Source organism: Stegostoma tigrinum, chromosome 5, assembly GCF_030684315.1.
Source record: "Stegostoma tigrinum isolate sSteTig4 chromosome 5, sSteTig4.hap1, whole genome shotgun sequence".
In the NCBI taxonomy this organism is placed as follows: Eukaryota; Metazoa; Chordata; class Chondrichthyes; order Orectolobiformes; family Stegostomatidae; genus Stegostoma; species Stegostoma tigrinum.
In genome coordinates this window covers 76,942,709-76,961,547 of record NC_081358.1, presented here as the reverse complement: position 1 = coordinate 76,961,547, position 18,839 = coordinate 76,942,709, and the positions used below count along the sequence as shown (strand labels likewise).

General features: G+C 40.1%; 1 protein-coding gene across 2 annotated transcripts in view; it reads right to left on the bottom strand.

The window, feature by feature from the left end:
• Positions 1-3,396: 3,396 nt before the first annotated feature.
• The window catches only part of adcy8 (adenylate cyclase 8 (brain)), a 121,382-nt gene continuing 105,939 nt past the window's right edge, over positions 3,397-18,839 (bottom strand). For both annotated transcript variants that reach the window (XM_048528950.2, XM_048528952.2), the window contains one exon: positions 3,397-3,971. In XM_048528950.2, the coding sequence (XP_048384907.1) occupies positions 3,484-3,971 (488 nt within the window). In that variant the 3' untranslated portion in view covers positions 3,397-3,483. The remainder of the gene's footprint in view (positions 3,972-18,839) is intronic.

Genomic DNA, 18,839 nt, shown 5'->3' with positions numbered 1-18,839 from the left:
AACAGGACTTTTCTATCCCAAAAGACATTCCAATTGTTCAAAAACCTGAATCTCTGAATAATACACTAGCTATTCAGCCATCGATTTATCTCCTTTAACTTTTTGTTCCTTTCCTCATTTGAGCTGTCATTGGGAGTAAACCAGAAATTGCTACTTTTAAAGTTTTCTTTTAATCTTCTACTGAACCTCTTGAAGTCGCTCTGTACAGATCTAATCTTTTCCCTAACAATATCATTCCTACCAATGTATACAATAATTTCTGGCTTCTCAATCTCACCTTTAACAATATGCTTGAAATGTTTAGTAATGTTCTCAGTCCTAGTACCAGGAAAGCAACAAACCATTCTAAATTTACCCTCACTACCACAGTGTAGAGGACTGTCCCGTCTATGCCCCTGACAAAACAGCCCCTACAGTAATAATTCTATTAAATCTTGTCAAACGCCGCCTAACAGAAAATTGTTCCAAGTGTCCAATAACTGCCTGGGCCTTCCATTTTCCTCGGAGAGACTATCCCTTTCAATTGTTCCAAAAACTGAATATCTATTTGATACAGGAATAACCACCAGAAACTTCTGAACTATCTTCTGACCTTTTCTGACAGTCACCCATCTATTTGACTGATGCTGCTGGGTAATAATTTTTCTAAATCTACTAGCTATCTCACTCTGTACCTTACATACGGCCTTAATAACAATAAGTCTAAAAAAAGGGATGTTTCCTTTATAAAATAAACTACCTTTCATTATTTAAAGAAAATAACGTTAAAATAGAAAAAAATTAAATATACATGCATATATATATATAAAACATATGAAAAATTAAATATAATCAACTACTTAGCCAATTAACCGAATAAAAACAATTCCTCTTCAATAAATTCCTTTAAGGGAAAGAAAATCTTGTCCGAAGCTGACCACACATGTAGGACTCTCCCTGATGAAAACACAACTCCCTATTTGAAAGAAAGCTGTCTTTTTTTCAAAAAAAAGAACCCTATGCATTGTCAAAAAAAGCCCTCTCTAAAACACATATTAAATATTTAAGATTTCGGAATTAAGAATAAAAAAAACTAAGCCATTCCCTACAGGCCCTTAATAAAAGCCATTTAAAAATAAGGTCTATTTGAAAAAAAATCATATTTTTTTGTTTGGTTTTCTTTTGAATGATAATAAAACAAAATGGAAAAAAAATCTTACATCAGTAAACTATAATGACAATGATAACTGTAAACAAAGTTATAATAAATCTTTAACTGAGCCTGCATTCCCAGGTGCAGCTGTAAGATCCATGCTGCTCCTCATCCAAGAGTAAGATTATAAGATGTGGGAACAAAAATAGACTATTTGACTTATCAAATCTGCTCTGTCATTCAATGAGATCATGGCTGATCTGATAATCCTGAATCACTTTCATGCCTTATCCGCCTAACACTTGATTCCCTACCTGATTAATGATCAATAATAACTAATTAAATAATTAATACTCAAATGACACAGCTTCACAGCTTTCTACAGGAAGGTATTCCACAGATTCACTACCCTCAGGGAGAAAAAAATATCCTGGTCATCTCTGTCTTTAATGGGTGACACCTTACTTTGAGATTATTCCCTCTGGTTTAAACTGACCCACAGGAAAAAAAAACTTCTCCCTATCAAGCCTGTGAAAAATCTTGTATGTTTCAGTAAGGTCTCATCTCATTCATCTAAAACTCAATAAGTATAAGCCGAAACTACTCAATTTCTCCTCATAAGAAAATCCCTTCATACTCAGAATCAACCTAGTGAACCTTCTCTGGACTGCCTTCAATTCCAATAATTTTTCCTTAGATAAGAGGGCCAAAACAGTTCACAGAATTCAATGTGTAATCCAACCAGTGCCTGGAGTGTGTTTAGTAAGCCTTCCTTATTTTTACACTCCATTCCATTTGGAATAAAGGCCAACACTCCATTTGCCTTCCCTATTGTCTGCTAAATATGTATGCTAGCTTTTTATGATTCATGCAGGAGGATCCCCAGCCTTTGTGTGTTCTTTCCCCATTTATACAGTAGTCATCTATTACTTTTGCCAAAGTGCATAACCTCACAATTTTCTACAGCATATTCCATCTGCCAAGGTTTCTTCCCACTCACTTAACCTGTCTCTATCCTTCTGCAAACATTTTGTGTCTAACCACCTGCTTTTTCATTTATTTTGTGTCACTGCAAACTTGGTGTAGTGATTGTAACGAGATCAGCCAGGTGGACTTCATAGAACAGAGTTCTCTGATTGGGGCTGTTAATCTGGTCCAATTAGAGAGCCCTGGCTGACAGATAAGGAGTGTCAGATATCCTGTTCACTCTAAGAACTGGCTTTGGTGAAGCTGGATGTGTCAAAGATACTCCATGTGTAAATATAGGTAACAGGTGATGGGATATCAGTCTCCGTGGAGTTATTTTAACACCTGCCTTTACGCATAAAGTCCAGAATCCCATCTATTTTATTAACTAATTTCTCAACATGTCCTGCTACCTTCAACAATTAGTTCACATAAATTCTCTGGTTCCGCTACTCTTATGCCTCCTTTAGATTAGTATCCTTTCTTTTATATTACTCTTCCTTGCATTTTCCCATTAAAGTGTGTCACTTCACACTTCTCTGTCTTAAATTTCACCTGTGTTTCCACACATTCCACCATTCTAGTTCCCAATGTAATCTACCAGTAAACTCATCAGTTCACATGATGTCCAGGTTCCTCTGCAAATTTTGAAATTGTGTCCCAAGTCTAAGTCATGAATATCGATCAATAGATATAATTATCCTAATACTGACCCTATGGAGACTCTGAAATATCTTCTTCCAGAATGAAAAATAGCCATTCCTTGTCAGTCAGCCAACATTGCCGTAACTGCCTCTTTCATTTCACTAGCTTCAGCTTTACTGACAATCCTGTTTATGGCAAGTTATCAAATACCTTTTGGAAGTCCATGTATGTCAAATCAATCACATTACCTTTATCAATTCACTCTTATTCATCGTAATAATCCATGGTAAAATTTGATTTGTCTTTAACAACTTCATATCAGTTTTGCTTATTAATCCAAATTTGTCCATGCAGCCATTAATATTGTCCTCAATTATAAATTTTCCAAGCATAAGTTATCCTGCAGTTGCTGGGCTTATCTTTATAATGTTTAAAATAGTACTGGAATATTTCTCTGGTCCTAGCAACACAGCACAGCTATTTTGGAAAGGTTTGTCCATGAAAATGGTAGTGATTTGCATGAACTCATCTGTGGTGTAGGTATTGGCTAAGAATTTCTATTAACTATTAAATAGAAATGTGTAGCCTGAATTTCTTTGGCTTAGGAGATTTTTCAACAGTGTGAAGATGTAGAATTTAAAGCACTAGGCCAATTTTAAAAAAGTAAACCTTTTTATTTATATATATATATATATATATATATATAAAAGAAATACAAAATTTCAACAATTAAATTGTAATTATGGCAATTCAGTTTTTTCTGAGTCTTCGACCTGTGTCGCTGCTTCAGGTACGTTGGAAGTACGTAATATCCTCCTGTTGTAGTGTCCTTTAATTATGCCAGTGTTCTTATTTTCATTCAGAATTTGTTTTTGTTTTTGTCTGTTTAAAGACTGCACAAGTCCAAGAACAACAGCAGCTAATGAGTATTGACCAGTTAACTTTCGTGGTTGCATTATCAGTGGATTTGGCAGAACTCTTCCCAGAAGAAAGAATGTTTTTACCTTCCCTTCTTGTTCACTTATCCCTTTGACGTATATTTCACCTCTGTACTCAAAGGCGAATCCTTTGTCCTTCAGAATAAGATATGTATCTTCAGGCACTTGAATCTTGCCACTAATGCCTGTGCTATCCATGCGGCTGGCTAAGTTTACAGTTTTACCCCAGATATCGTATTGAGGTTTCTTAGCACCAATAACTCCTGCAACAACTGAGCCATGGCTAATACCTGAAAGTAAAAGTGCATTATCATGTAAATTATTTACACACTTAAAAAAGCATTAACTTCTACTGAGGTTCCACTTACTGTAATGGGGACATAATTAATCATTAAGCCATGTCATGTACAGAGTTTTCACATCATTTTTTCTTGATGGAATAAAGCACATGGGAGATAAAACCTTTTCAATAGCTTTGTCAAGGAGGTTAATCCTTTTTGATCCAAGACAATGAATACTGACAGATTATTTCACCACGGAACACATTAGAGTTGAGTCTTACCTGCTCCTGACCCGATGCAAATACACAGATGCTTTTCAGCAGAGTTAAGAATAGTAATCACAAATAATAACTGGCAGTTTGTTTCTTAGCCCTTTCAAAAGCCAGAAACTAAGTGCAATTGCTGTCCCAGTTGGATATGAAATACATAACAGATCAGGGATTGAACAGGGGATAATTCAAGTCGGCATCAGTGAATATCCAGGTGTGATATTGCTTGATACTGATTCATCAGGAAATGTATTAACTACTATTTAAAAGTAAAAGGAAAACAAGTAAACCATCATCTACAAAGTCTTCATTTAGCAACTTTTTCATAGCACTTACATGTTTTGACTTAAAAAAGAGCCATTTTACTCAGAATCAACAGATGAATCTTTTCTCTCAAACACACAGTAAATACCTTCAATGTATACATATCAACATATGACTCTGAGAGCAGAGAAAAAATGAATTGGAATAATTTGTAACACGACACATTCAGTCATTTAAATTAAGATTATCCTGGAAGGTATTCCAGTAGTTATGGAAAAAAAAACTGACCAAAAACAAATAAAGGATGGTTTCCTTTTCAGAAACGCAGGGATATCTTATTACTAACAGAAACCCATAAAATATCTGTGGTCAAATAGTATATTACAGCAATATTTCACTAAATTCAGGATGTCTAGTTATTCTTTTAGTAGATTTAAAACTTGTCATTCTGGGAAAGACTGTATAATGTTGTCCATGTATAAAAAGCAGGTCTTCCTGCATTCTAAGTACAAAGTTTAGTCTACCATCTGGTTTCATGACTTGTTTTCATCATAGCATATGAAGGTTTACTGGAAATTATTTACTTCTGAGATGAAAAGGCAAGTTCACATCAAATGGGTTGAATATTATCTGTGGCTCGAACACTCTTTCTCCTTCAAATCTGCTCGTTAGAATTTTAGAATGTATTACTGATGCCACCAGCTTGTTAGCATGCAATCTTGCTTTATAACAAAGTCCTTGTTTAGAATTCAAAGTTTGTAGCAACAGTTTAGCTATTGCTTTGGTATCGCTGAAAATAACACATTATGTGGAAACTTTTCATCTTGTATTTTTGAGTAACATTTACAAAAAAAAGGGGTTGGCTCAGTGGTTAGCACAGCTACATCACAGCACCAGGGACCTGGGTTCAGTTCCACACTTGGGTAAATGTCTGTGTGGAATTTGCACATTCTCCCCGTGTCTGTGTGAGTTTCCTCTGGGTGCACTGGTTTCCTCCCACAGTCCAAAGATATGCAGGTAGGTGGATTGGCCATGCTAAATTGCCTGTAGTGTTCAGGGATGTTTAGGTGGGTTAGACATGGCAAAATGTAGGGGTAAGGGGAATGAGTCTGGGTGGGATGCTCTTCAGAGGGGCAGTATGGACTTGTTGGGCCAAATGGCCTATTTCCACACTGTAGGGATTCTATGAAACTCTAAAAGGAAAACCAACATTTATATTATATGAGAGGAAAATGCTAATTCCTTGGCAAGCGGGCTCTGACTGCCAGAGGCATTGCCATGGAGACAGCAGCTATGAATGCTGATCAATAGACCTTGTTTAAATTTTACACCAGGCAGGGTGTTGGTAAGGGCACTGGTCATAGGATTATCATTTGAGCTCACAGTGTGGCACTGTTGCATGTATTAGAAGCTACCTAATATTATTACAAAGAACCCTGTTTATGTGTGTGTGTTTGAATTCGATAAAATAGGTAACAGCCATTCATGGTTCATTTTATGACCAATCGGAGTCAACCTGCCTAGTTGAAAAACTGAAGCAAAGCTTGTATGTTAAACTCTCCTTTTGTATAATTATTAGTTGCCCCCTTTGATATTTCTTGTGAATTGTCCAGATGAGTGCAAGATAAGTAAAAGGTTCTGTCAAAATTTGTATTTTCAGCAATCACAAGCAACTATCTCTTTGTATCAAAAGCTCCTGGCTGCCTCAGGCTCCACAGATGCTTTGACTAAATATATCAATTCATGGACACATCCCTTACACTCACCAATCAGAACAATCCAATCAGGTCAAACCTGAGGATTATCATCACAGATAACAAAGTGTGGAGCTGGATGAACACAGCAGGCCAAGCAGCATCTCAGGAGCTCTGATGAAGGGTCTAGGCCTGAAACGTCAGCTTTTGTGCTCCTGAGATGCTGCTTGGCCTGCCGTGTTCATCCAGCTCCACACTTTGTTATCTTGGATTCTACAGCATCTGCAGTTCCCATTATCACTGATTATCATCACGGATTGTCAGATGTTTCACGCAGTGCATATCATCTGCCACTTGGTGTCCCTGTAATGCTTTATGAATGACAGTAAATTGGAAACAAGAAACAAATGTGTGAACAAATGAATTAAGATAACACTTGCAATAGCAAAATTAACATTATGTAGATATTTATATGTGCTAGTATTTGGCTGTGATAAAAGTCGAATGACAATACAGCCACTAAGTCACAGCGTGATGTAAAAACGACAGAAATATTTATTTTAAATGATAGTGCATTGAGATTACATTCTTAACAAGAATGTCAGATAATAGGATGAATATCTGTTCAAATGTACATTTAAGAGAATGAATGTGACTTTGCGCATTAAATAATTAATTGAATGGAAGTGGTTTTTGATCTTAATTGCCTTTTCATGTGTTTTTGCATTTGAGTATCATCTAATATGCACAGCGTCCTCTACAGAACATATAGGACCATTGCGAACAGAGCAAGCAACTGTGTAACTCTTTAATCAAGCAGATTGAAAAATGGTTAAAGAGCAGTTCAAGAGCGGAATTAAATCAAGAAATGTCTATGAGAAGATTTAATTCAATGTGAATACAGAAAGAAAACAAAGAGAGAAAGAAAGATTAGATTAAAAGAGAAAAACAAAAGGTGGAGAATGAAAATATAAAAGGTAAGAACAAAATTCAACATGAATGAAATCTGGGGCATTTTTAGAGTGGGCACTCAATCAGTATCAAATGCACTAACGTTAGGTTTAACAGAGACATGTTTCGATGCTGACAAAAAATTCATACCAGAAACTGTTTAATTAATTATCGCAATATAGTAGCAACTTATTAGCCATTCCAAGCTTAAGTATGTTATTCTTTGCCTGAATGAAAGCTCACTTATAGCAGTCAGTGTCTCAATTCTTTCTGGCAAATGTTTATTGAAAGAGTTCTTGTTTGGAGAGAGCTTTTTACAACCTTGGAGTGATGAGATCACAACAGAAGGTGCGTTGGATATATCTGACGCCAAATGAAAAGAGGAAGACTATCATTATCCTAGAATCTGCAATACTCTGTGGTGGAACATCACTTGCACAGTAACGCTGATGTTACATGAGACACTAGCCAGGTTTTACAGGCGGAGGCTCGTCTGCCGTGACCTTTCGGAAAAGTGATACTTCCTCAGGTTAAAGTCCTCACATCCAGATGGTGGCAGCTTGCAGCCTTCCACAGGAAGAACTGCTCACCATTGTCCCCAGTAGCCACAAATTAACTGTAGCTCTGAAACTGACCAATTCCCTCACTTTTTCACTGTGACTGGAGAGATATTAAGTATCTCCCAGTCAGCTCCTGATTGAGCAGATTATTTATGGATTGTTTTCAAGTTCCAACAATTATGAAAATATGTCTTACGATGTCAGTAGCTCAGAATTGTTGGTTGATTTCCACAGACTCCACATTTTTAGAAATTTAATAAAGCATTATGATCACCTAAAAGCTTGTCCATCAGCGCACAACTGGTTCAAAATCATATGAATGAGCTCATGTAGGTTCACGTGCACCAGATTTCCTCAGAGCTGTCACAAAGGGTGGAATTAACATGGAGAAGGCCATCCCATTAGGATTGATAGGCCTGCCGGATATTCCAGCAATGAGACCACCATTGGCCTATGCCCTCTGGAATCTGGAGCTTCTGAAGGTCATCCCTAAAACAGGAGATGAAGTTAGGTACTGTCAGGCACTGAGGCAAAGAGTTGGCAACGGAGTGGGGTTCTAACATCCACAATCACTTCTGCCATCATCCATCTCATCTGTCTGCATATCAACCTGGCAGCAATCAGGGCCACTTTTTAGGCCACAACATTTGTACAATCATGGTCATGGCCTGAATGAACTCATGTCAGACTATGTTTGAAGCTCCTTAGAATTGGGTTTCCTCTCCATTATAGGCCTTTTCACATTTCCGGATTTGGCAGACACTATCGTCAACTCTCCTCCTCATCCATCTCAACCAGTAAGGTGTGGAGATGGAGAGAGAGAGAGAGAGATTATATGTGGCACATCAGTTAATACTTGACTACATTGCTAATGGTGTCCATTGCACTTTTCTGCTCAATGGCAGCCCCTGATGTTCTCCGAATGGATTGTGTTCCCTGACCTGGATCATCCATAGCTGTCTCTGCCACTACTTTCTGTTCATACACATTTGGAGAAAACCTAGCATACCATCTAGGTAGCAACACACTAGTGTGTGTAGTTACACCTTTTGTAGTGGTGCATCTCCAGAAGGAATAAGGTCCTCTGAGGACTCATCCTCATGGATGTCGTATGACAACTGCTGCACCTGTAGTAGACAAAGCAAAGGGTTGTGATTTAATCATTGCAAAATCATAATCTTGACAGTCACCATACTCGGGCTGCTCAGTTCTATCACTGTTCAAAAGATGTGGTGCGTTGTTGATATTTGTGATATCATCTCTTTGCAAATTCTACATTTCTCAGTTGGCAACGTAAAGAAATAATATCGTGTCACCTCTCTCCCTCTAAATTCTCTTCTCCCTTAAGGCTTGAGTAAACAGACCTGGGAGTGAAAGTCAGGTTTTCGCCCAAATGATGCGGTGCATTCAGTCAGAGTGACAATGGAACATACACAAGCCAAGGACAGAGGTGAGTGGGAGAAATGAATGAAGTTAATAAGGAAGAGGGAAGTTGATCACGTTCATAGAAAGTGAAGGCTGGATACAGCTGAAATATGAGTCTTTGTGAGGAAGAATGCTCAGTAAGTCAGTAATGACAGGGGTGGAACTGAAAGCACAAGCTAGCAAATGTATTTACTGGTAGAGTCATTAAACAGTTTCCTACATTCCCTACGTGACCTGCAGTCCTGCTTCTCAGTTCCTCAGTCTTGCTGAGAGTAGAGGTTATTATCCTCCTATTGCTTGAGAAATGCATATCTCTGTTTTTCCAGACTGCATCCAACAGTAATTGATTTTAAGTATACCCAGCAACAATTGCTGTATTTAAATGCCAGAATGTAAATTGGAGGATTTCAACTGCAAAGGCAGCACCAAAAGCCTGTCTACCATAAGAATCTGGAGTTTGATGGACTACTCCCTACTTACCTGAATGAGTGCAGCTCCAAGAACACTCCAGAAGCCTGACACCATCCAGGAGGGAGCTGGTTGCGGAGAGAGTGGATGTTTATGGATGTGGTGCCAATGAAGCGAGCTGCTTTTTCCTGGGCTGGCATAAAGCTTCTTGATTGTTGTTGGAACTGCATTCATCCAGGCAAGTGGGGAGTATTGCATCACGCTTCTGACTTCTGTCCTGTAGATGGTGGACAGGCTTTGGGGAGTCAGGAGGTGAGTTACTTACTGCAGTATTTCTAACCCCGACCATGTCTTGTAAGTACTGCATTTATATGGTGACTCCAGTTGGGTTTCTGGTCAATTGACTCTTTTTGGAGATGGTCATTGCCGGGCATTTATGTGGTGTAAATATCACTTGCTATTTGTCAGCCCAAGCCTGGATATTGTCCAGATCTTGTTACATTTGAACATGGACTGCTTCAGTATCTGTGGGGTCACGAATGATACTGAACATGATGCAATCATCAGAAAACATCCCCATTTCTGATTTTATGATGGAGAGAAGGTCACTGATAAAGCAGCCAAAGATTGTTGGGCCTATGACGCTACCCTGAAGAACTCCTGCAGAGCTGTCCTGGAACTGAAATGACTGACCTCCAACAACCACAACCACCTTCCTATGTACCAGCAATGACTCTAATCAGTGGGCAGCTAGTCCCTGATACCCTCTGATTCCAGTTTTGCTAGGGGTTGTTGAATCCAAACTCAGTCAAATGCAGCCTTGGTGTCAAAGGCTCTCACTCTAACATCACCTCTGGAATTCAGCTCTTTTATCGAAGTTTGGGCCAAGACTGTAATGGGGTCAGGAACTGAGTGACCCTGGTGGAATCCAAACTGGGCGTCATTGAACAGGTTATATATGCTACCAAAGACATGAGCCGTTGCTGCCAGTGTGGGAACTACTGATGGTGTTTCATTCAGCAACACTGCCTGGTGTTCTTGATATTTCTGTGCTGGTACTAGTATTTGACCAAGAGGCAGATTATGGATATTTAAAAGAGGGGAAAAAAAAGTGGTGTGTGCTTACACCATAGACAGCCCGCAAATCAAAATATGTTGTGCGACAAGAAAGAAGTGGGATGGGAGAAAGTGAACTAGGTATGGAGATAGTATCATTTGCTATATTCTCATCACTGCCATTGGCCATGACTTTGACAATAACTTCTCCAATTATGACCCAAATTTCTTCATACCTGACTCCACTGCTTCATTTCTTTTTTATTCATTCACGCGATGAGGGCGTTGCTGGCTAGGCAGCATTTATTGCCCATCCCTCAACCACATTGCTGTGGGTCTGGAGTCACATGTAGGCCAGACCAGGTAAGGATGGCAGTTTCCTTCCCTAAAGGACATTAGTGAACCAGATGGGTTTCTCCACAATCGACAATGGTCAACATTAGATTCTTAATTCCAGATATTTATTAAATTCAAATTCCACGATCTGCCATGGTGGAATTCAAACTCGGATCCCCAGAACATTATCTGGGCCTCAGGATTAACAACAGTCCAGTGACAATACCACTCAGCCATTGCCTCTCCTCTTAGCCTAGTTTAGCAACTTAGCTCCTGCTGTTCCAGCTCTGTGCCACATTGTCACGAAAGATAGATTGAGCTGTCTCAGTACATGTGTTGCAATCTGTTCAGGTGACGTGGCTGCCATTGTCGAATGGCTTGTAGCTTGTGCAAATTGAGACGAGGGTTCAAGACTTGCAACTGCGGCTAGTGCATGAGGATGAGATCAACGCAGTTGAGCTAGAGGATCTTGGCTGGTGAGTGTTGGGCTGTGCTCTATTAGGTACAGTGTGAGGCTCATGGTTCAGCTTTAATGTACATGGCAGTCAAAAATAAATTCGTTAACCTTGAGAACTCCTGTGAGGTCATTAAACTTCTATCGGCAATCAAAGTAAGACTGTAAATATTGATCTCCATGATTGCTCCCATTCCCTTCTAAGTGCCGCCAATTTTCCATCTTCAACACCTCAACCTTGAGTCTAACATCAGGCAATCTGAACTCTCACTCTTTACTGATCTTCTCTCTTAATGTATGCTAGAGATTCTTATCCAGCCACTTTCAACACTTGCTGCAGCCAAAATGCACTTCCGCAATAAAAAGTGCAGACTGTTTTTTAATAGTGTAGGCTAGATGTTAAAAGGTGTTATTCTTGAATAAAACAGTACTCTTGCTTACAGCCGATCAGCAGCACGCTTACTGCTGGGTTGCATGTCAATATTATTCAAATCAATGGACAGCATAAAAATTGTAGGCTACCCACATTACTTTGAACGAGTAAATAGTAATTGCTAATAGAGGTCCTGATACTTATTCTGGGGACTCTATCCAATTTTTAGATTTTTTGACATTAATTGCATCATTATATCCTAAAATAATCAAACAGTTCAAGAAAAACAACCAAAATTTCTCAGTATATATTAGAAACTGCTACATTAAAACAACATATTGTGTTTTACTGTAAACACTGTCCTCAGATTAGATCTTAAACTTTACTTCCACGTTAACAATTATACTGGAGAGGACTGTTTACAAACGGCAAAATCTGCTATTCAATTAGCAACTGTTAACCCTAATACATATTAGAGTCCCGGACCAGCCAATGAAAAGCTCCAGCAGCTTTCCCCACAGGCTTTTGAAGCTTGGAGGGAAGTTAAATGTTTTGAGGTGTGACTTGGATATCTTACGGAGCTGCTGGGCAATCAGATAGCAAGCAGCTCTCTGGTCCCAGCAGCACTTCTTGAAGCAGTTGCCACTCTAAGAACCATAAGTGTCAAACACTAGGGAGGCAGAGCTGTGATAAAAGGCAGTGGGGACTAAGGTCCGAGCTGTGTTGGGGTGACAGTAAGCAGGCCAAGGGAACTGGAGGTGTGGGTGACTGGGATTCCAGTTAAGGAGGCACCTCAAATTCTTCCGCCTGCCTTCAGCAGTCGCAGTTAAAGCTGGACCTCTCCCAGCACTGATTAATTCTAGTGATGATATAACAAAGCCTTTAAGTCGCCAGTTTATTTACCACGTAAGGGTCACAACTGACCCATGGATGAGTAATGATAAAATTGCCGTGAAGGCCAGGGTGTGTGTGGAGTGAAGATGCCCATGGTATGTTACATGCCAGAACATTCACTGGTGGGGCGATAAAATCCAGCAGATAAATTCAACATTTACACATGGATTGCCCGTGCCATCCAAGTCTTAGAAGGATAATTCTGGTAATACAAGGTTTTATGAAAGGTTCATTACATTTATGCATTGTACATTACATCATGTAATGCACAATATGTTACGCCACTGCTAAAGGGCAACTGAAACTTCTTTTAAGGTAATAATGTCTAATTATTGTTTTTGTTAAATGAATTAAACTCATTTTTGTTTGGCAGAAAATCAGGCTAATTAGAAATCAGAAGAAATCAGCATGAATGAGTGTTTTATTTTCTCACCTTTCACTCAAGTGTGACTCAATAACATTCATTTTAACAGCACCAATCTTAATCACAACAGACGTGTTTCACAACATTTATATAGTTACGCATCAAGATCTGAATACTAGATATCTATAATGCTATAAGACATAGGAATAGAATTAGGCCATTCGGCCCACTGAGTCTATTCTGCCATTCAGTGAGAGTACGGCTGATCTGTTAATCCTCAGCCCTATTTTCCTGCCTTATGTTCTTGATTCCCTTACAGATTAAAAATCTGTCTATCTCAGCCTTGAACATATTTAATGACCCAGCCATAACAGCCTCTGTGGTAAAAAAAATCCATAGATTCACTACCCTCAGAGAAAAAAAAACTTCTCCACAACACTGTCTAATTAGGTGACCCAGTTAGGATTGCGATGAGGACAAATTTCTTCTCTCGGGGGGTACAGAATCAAGTGGAATTCTTTACAACACAGAGCTGTTGAGGAAGGCTTGTTAAGTATGTTCAAGGCTGAGACAGACAGACTTTTAATTGCTAAGTTAATCAAGGGTAATGGGAAAAGGCAAGGAGAGCAGAGTTGAGAGTTATCAGTCAACATCTTATTGAATGGTGGAGCAGACCTGATGGATTGAATCAGCAATTTCTGCTCCCACAGCTTACAATCATATGGTCCATAGCCTTTGCAGTAGCTAGTACCTCAGTACTTTATCTAGGTTTCTTAATACCACATAGACTGAATGCAATTTACGGAAGACTGGCATCAGTGATGCTACAAAGCTCAGGAAGAGATCAATAATCATGTACTTTCAGGATGGCAGCCAGTGACAAGTGTGTTCCACAAGGGTCAGTGTTGGGACCAGAACTTTTCACTTTATACATCAGTGATCTAGATGAAGGAACTGAGGACATTTTGGCCAAGTTTGCAGATGATACAAAGACAGGTGGAGGGGCAGGTAGTATTGAGGAGGTGGGGAGGTTGCAGAAGTATTTGGACAGGTTAGGAAAGTGGGCAAAGAAGTGGCAGATGGAGTACAATGTGGGAAAAAGTGAGGTCATGCACTTTGTTAAGAAGAATAGAGGTATGGCGTATTTTCTAAATGGGGAGAAAATTCAGAAGTCTGAAGTGCAAAGAGACTTGGGAGTTGTAGTCCAGGATTTTTTCAAAGTAAACTTGCAGGTTGAGTCGGTAGTTGAGAAGGCAAATACAACTTTAGCATTTATTTTGAAGACTTGAATATAAAAACAGAGATGTGCTTCTGAGGCTCTATTAGGGTCTGGTCAGGCCACATTTTGAGTATTGTGCGCAGCTTTGGACCCCATATCTCAGGAAAGAAGTACTGGCCCTACAGCAGGTTCAGAGGATTTTCATGAGAATGGTCCCAGGAATGAAAAGCTTAAGATCTGAGGAATGTTTGAGGACTCTGGGTGTATACTCAGTGGAGTTTAGAAGGATGGGGGGGTGGTCTGACTGAAACTTACAGATTACTGAATGGGATGGACAGAGTGAATGTTGGGAAGATGTTTCCATTGGCAGATGAAACTAGTAGCCAAGGGCACAGCCTTAGAGTAAAGGGAAGACCTCTTAGAACGGAGATAAGGAAAAACTTCTTCAGCCAGAGAGCGGTGAATCTACGGAATTCACTGCCACAGACGGCTGTGGAGACCAGGTCATTGAGTATATTGAAGATAGAAATAGATAGGTTCTTGATTGTCAAGGGTTATGAGGAGAAAGCAGGAGAATGGGGTTGAGAAATTTATCGGTCATGATTGAATGATGGAGCAGACTCAATGGGGTGAATGGTCTAATTTCTGCTCCGATGTCTTTTGGTCTTATGATATTCAAAGGTGCCACAGTCTATGGAGTTGAAAATTTGATGATGTCCAAACAAGGTTAACCACTGGTGGAAAACAAGAAATTGAAATAAAATTGAGAATTCCACTTACCTGATCTTAGTTTGTTTCAGCTCTGTTATTAAAACGAGATGAGTGCTGAGGGTTTCAATGTTTCTCACGCGATTCACATTAATGTTATCATTGCTAATAGCATCCAAACCTGATCTAAACTGGCCCTATGGATTTCTGCATCCTTTCATTCTGGCCTCTTGCATATCCTTGATTTTGCTATCGATACCATTACTGGCTATGCCTTCAGATACCCCTGTCCTGGGCTCTGGGATTTCCTTTCCATATCTCTAACTGTCACCTCACCTCCTCCTTTAATTACTCCATAAAACCATCTATTTTGCACAACCTTTTCATTATCTGTGCTAATATTTTCTCATTTGACTTGCTATTGATCTGTGTTTGATCATGTTTCTTTGTAGCACCTTGGGGCATTTTGCTAGGTTAAATGTGATTTATTCCTGCAAGCGGTTTCTGTTGTTTTAGCTGATACCATATTAACTTTATAGAACATTCTATGTGAAATATTTTAGAGGACAAATACTGTGCTGCATACCAGATAGAACTATGAAGACATGCCTGATTATTTAGGGATCAGACAGTCCCAGAGCATGTTACCTGTGAAGTCCGTGTGATGCTATCTGTCTCCAGGGCATCAGTGTCAGTCTGTAAGTAGGATGGTCTGGGCAAGCTGCTAAGTTTGGACAAGGTAAGACTCTCAAATCGTTTCACAGAGTAAAACTCTCAGAAGTGACGTTTTACCAGCAAGTTGTATTTGATTCCATTGGACTTGATCAGGCAGGACCTGCTACAGCTATATGAGACTATGCCTTTGACTCTTAGCGTTTGCAAAACCATGAGGAAAGGCACCATCACTCTTGTCTACATGTGGAAGGGGGAGATGGAGGAAATTAGAAATTGGTGACCAATTTACTGCTGTATGTGGACTACAAATTTCTGTCACAGAGTCATACAGCAGAGAAAGGTCATTGTCAACTGGGTCGGGTTTGCTCTGGAGTTGGGTATTCACACCTTTTTTTTTCCTTTATTCATTAATGGGATGGTAGCATTCATTGCCCATCCCTAATTGCCCAAAGTTAAGAGTCACCCACATTACTGTGGGTGTGGAGTCACATGTAGGCCAGACCAGGTAAGGATGGTAGTTTCCTTCCCTAAAGGGACATCAGCGAACTAGATGGGTTTTTCCCAACAATCGACAACAGATTCACGGTCTTCAACAGATTCTTAATTCCAGATATTTTTACTGAATTCAAATTCCACCATCTGCCATGGCGGGATTCGAACGTGAATCCCCAGAACGTTATCTGGGTCTCTCGATTAACAATCCAGCGATCATCCCACGAGGCTATCGCCTCCGTGACTGACTAGACATGCTCTGTACCTACTAGGACAATCTCAGAATACACAGTTTACTCAGAAATACAATTGCCTACGTGCAGGTTAGGGAAGATGGACACATGCTTCACCAAAACCTCTGACAGAATTTTGCACACCTAGATGAGGGTCAGGTATTCCAAAGCAGCTTTAAGGACAGAATCTACATTTGGATTTGAATGGTATTTATAAACAAGTGTAGTGCAGCCTCAATCAATGGTAATCAGAAAACTTCCTGATCAAATTTGGAGCTGCTCGCTCGCTCTCTCTCTCTCCCTGCCTTATTTGTGTGTTATTTCAAGCCCTTCATCAGCGCATCCACCAGGAAGGATGTAAGCCTGAGAGAAGTGATGACCCCAGGAAGTGGAAGCCATCATGTTAAGGCCTCCCCAAACACAGACGACATTGCTATCTTCTGCTCAGACCTGCTGTCAGCTGGAGGCTCAAGAGCATCTATGACCAGTTTAAACTGGCCTTAGGAGCCAAGGTAAATCACGGCAAGATAGAAGCCATGCTCTCTAGGAACTAGGCCAACTGATCCTTTATCTTTTCCCCCATCAAGTCAGATCACCTGCAGGTGTCGGCCATATAGTTTCGCATTGCCAAAATCCCAGGAACAGTGTAATCCCAGTGTAAAGCAGAAACTGGGCATGCGCCAGCACCACTCCCTCTGGATGAGGGGTAGAAACCTAGTTGTGAGGCATGAGCTGGTCTTGGTATTGCTGTACGTGGGCAGGTCTGCCCCATTCTCCAAGCCTGCATTGCAGCAGTCACCTGAGCCATCTCTACTTCCCTGGGGGTTAAAGATGGATCGTGCCTGCAGGGAAGCCTTGTACAAAACCCTGGACAGAAGAGGGAAGAATAGACCCAACGTCAGTCTCATCCTGATGTGTGGCTGTATTAAGCTGTCCATAGACCCTCGGACTGAAACATTAAATGTGGAGCTTCTACCAGTCCCCTGTGTAGTGAAGGATGGGTTTGGCCCCATTGCTATGGAATGATCCCAGTAGTTGGACCATTTAAGATCACCTGTCCCTTGTTAAAAGGTTGTTACAGTGGAACACCAATGACCACAAGTCCACGAGGGAGTGGTCAGCATATAATGCCTTTAAGACCATGCAGAGAAAGGAGACAGTTCATCCTGGTCCCTGAGCAGACTGTTGAATTCATTTGGCAGAACGTCCCATCACCAGAACTTTCTAACAAGTACCAAGATGCAATTTGGATGGTGGTGAGAAAGACACGACCCATTAGATCGCTCCTGCAGATCTGAGCACTCTGTGCTATAGGATGCTGTCCTTGAGATTGCTGTGATAATGAGGAGACTGTCGTTCATTACTTTCTGGACTGCGTCTTTTCAAATAAGATCTCGAAAGAGAGATGTGGTGGTTATTTTGTCAAGGTTTGTCCTGAGCAGCTCCATGATGCAGAAGTTCTGTGTTCTACAGGCTGGTCTTCACGATACACACCAACAACCATCAACTGCACCTTGATGACACATCAACATGTTGAAAGACAAGTTCTTTGGTCTGTCCAAAACTTGCTAGTCATCCATTGAAAAGTACTGCCCTCAACTGTGTGATGCAGACTGGCATATTCCAAATGAAGGGTGCACTAAAGCTTGGCCACAAAGACGCAATGGAGAAAGGCCACTGTCTGAGGCCTTTCAACCATAAGGTACTGAAGGACTGAATGCTTGTAGTGGAAAGTACATTGTTCTTGTCATATTTACTTACTATAACAGTTTTGCAATTGGCTAAGGCATCAAAGACAATTGAGAAAAGAGTGGGTGTTTTTTTGTATTTTCTAAAATACCTGTTTATGAAAATTTTGTAATACAGTTATAGGTATTTATGAATAAAGTACATTTTTACAAAAGAAAAACATCAGTGTCAGTCCGCACACTACGACAAATTCATTTCTTTTGTGTGAGGTGAATCATTGAGCGTTTACTATAAAGTATGGAAGTATTACTTTTAAATTCTTTTCACACACTGTGGGCAGAAGGAATCTCGTGGTGAATTTAGTGGCATAAGGGGAATTTAATCGGACCAGATGAGAGCTTGCACTGTCCACCTCCATTCAATTAACGTTAGTAGGAAAACTTTTGGATGGCTTCTGTCCAGCTGCCAAAGGAGGGCCTTAAGTGGCAAATTGATGCCCACCAGAGGGCCTCACCCAGTATGGCTCATAGAGTTGCATGTGGGCAGCATGACAAGTAAACCTAGCTGTAATACTTTGTAGTTTCTCAGGAGTCATTTTTTAAAATTCATTAACGGGATGAGGACATCGCTGGTCTGGCAACATCTACTGTCCATCCCTAATTGCCCAGGAGCAGTTCAGAGTCAACCACATTGCTGTGGGTCTGGAGTCACATATAGGCCAGGCCAGGTAAGGATGGCAGTTTCCTTCCCTAAAGGGCATTAGTGAACCAGATGGGATTTTCTGACAATCAGCAATGGACTCATGGTCATCAT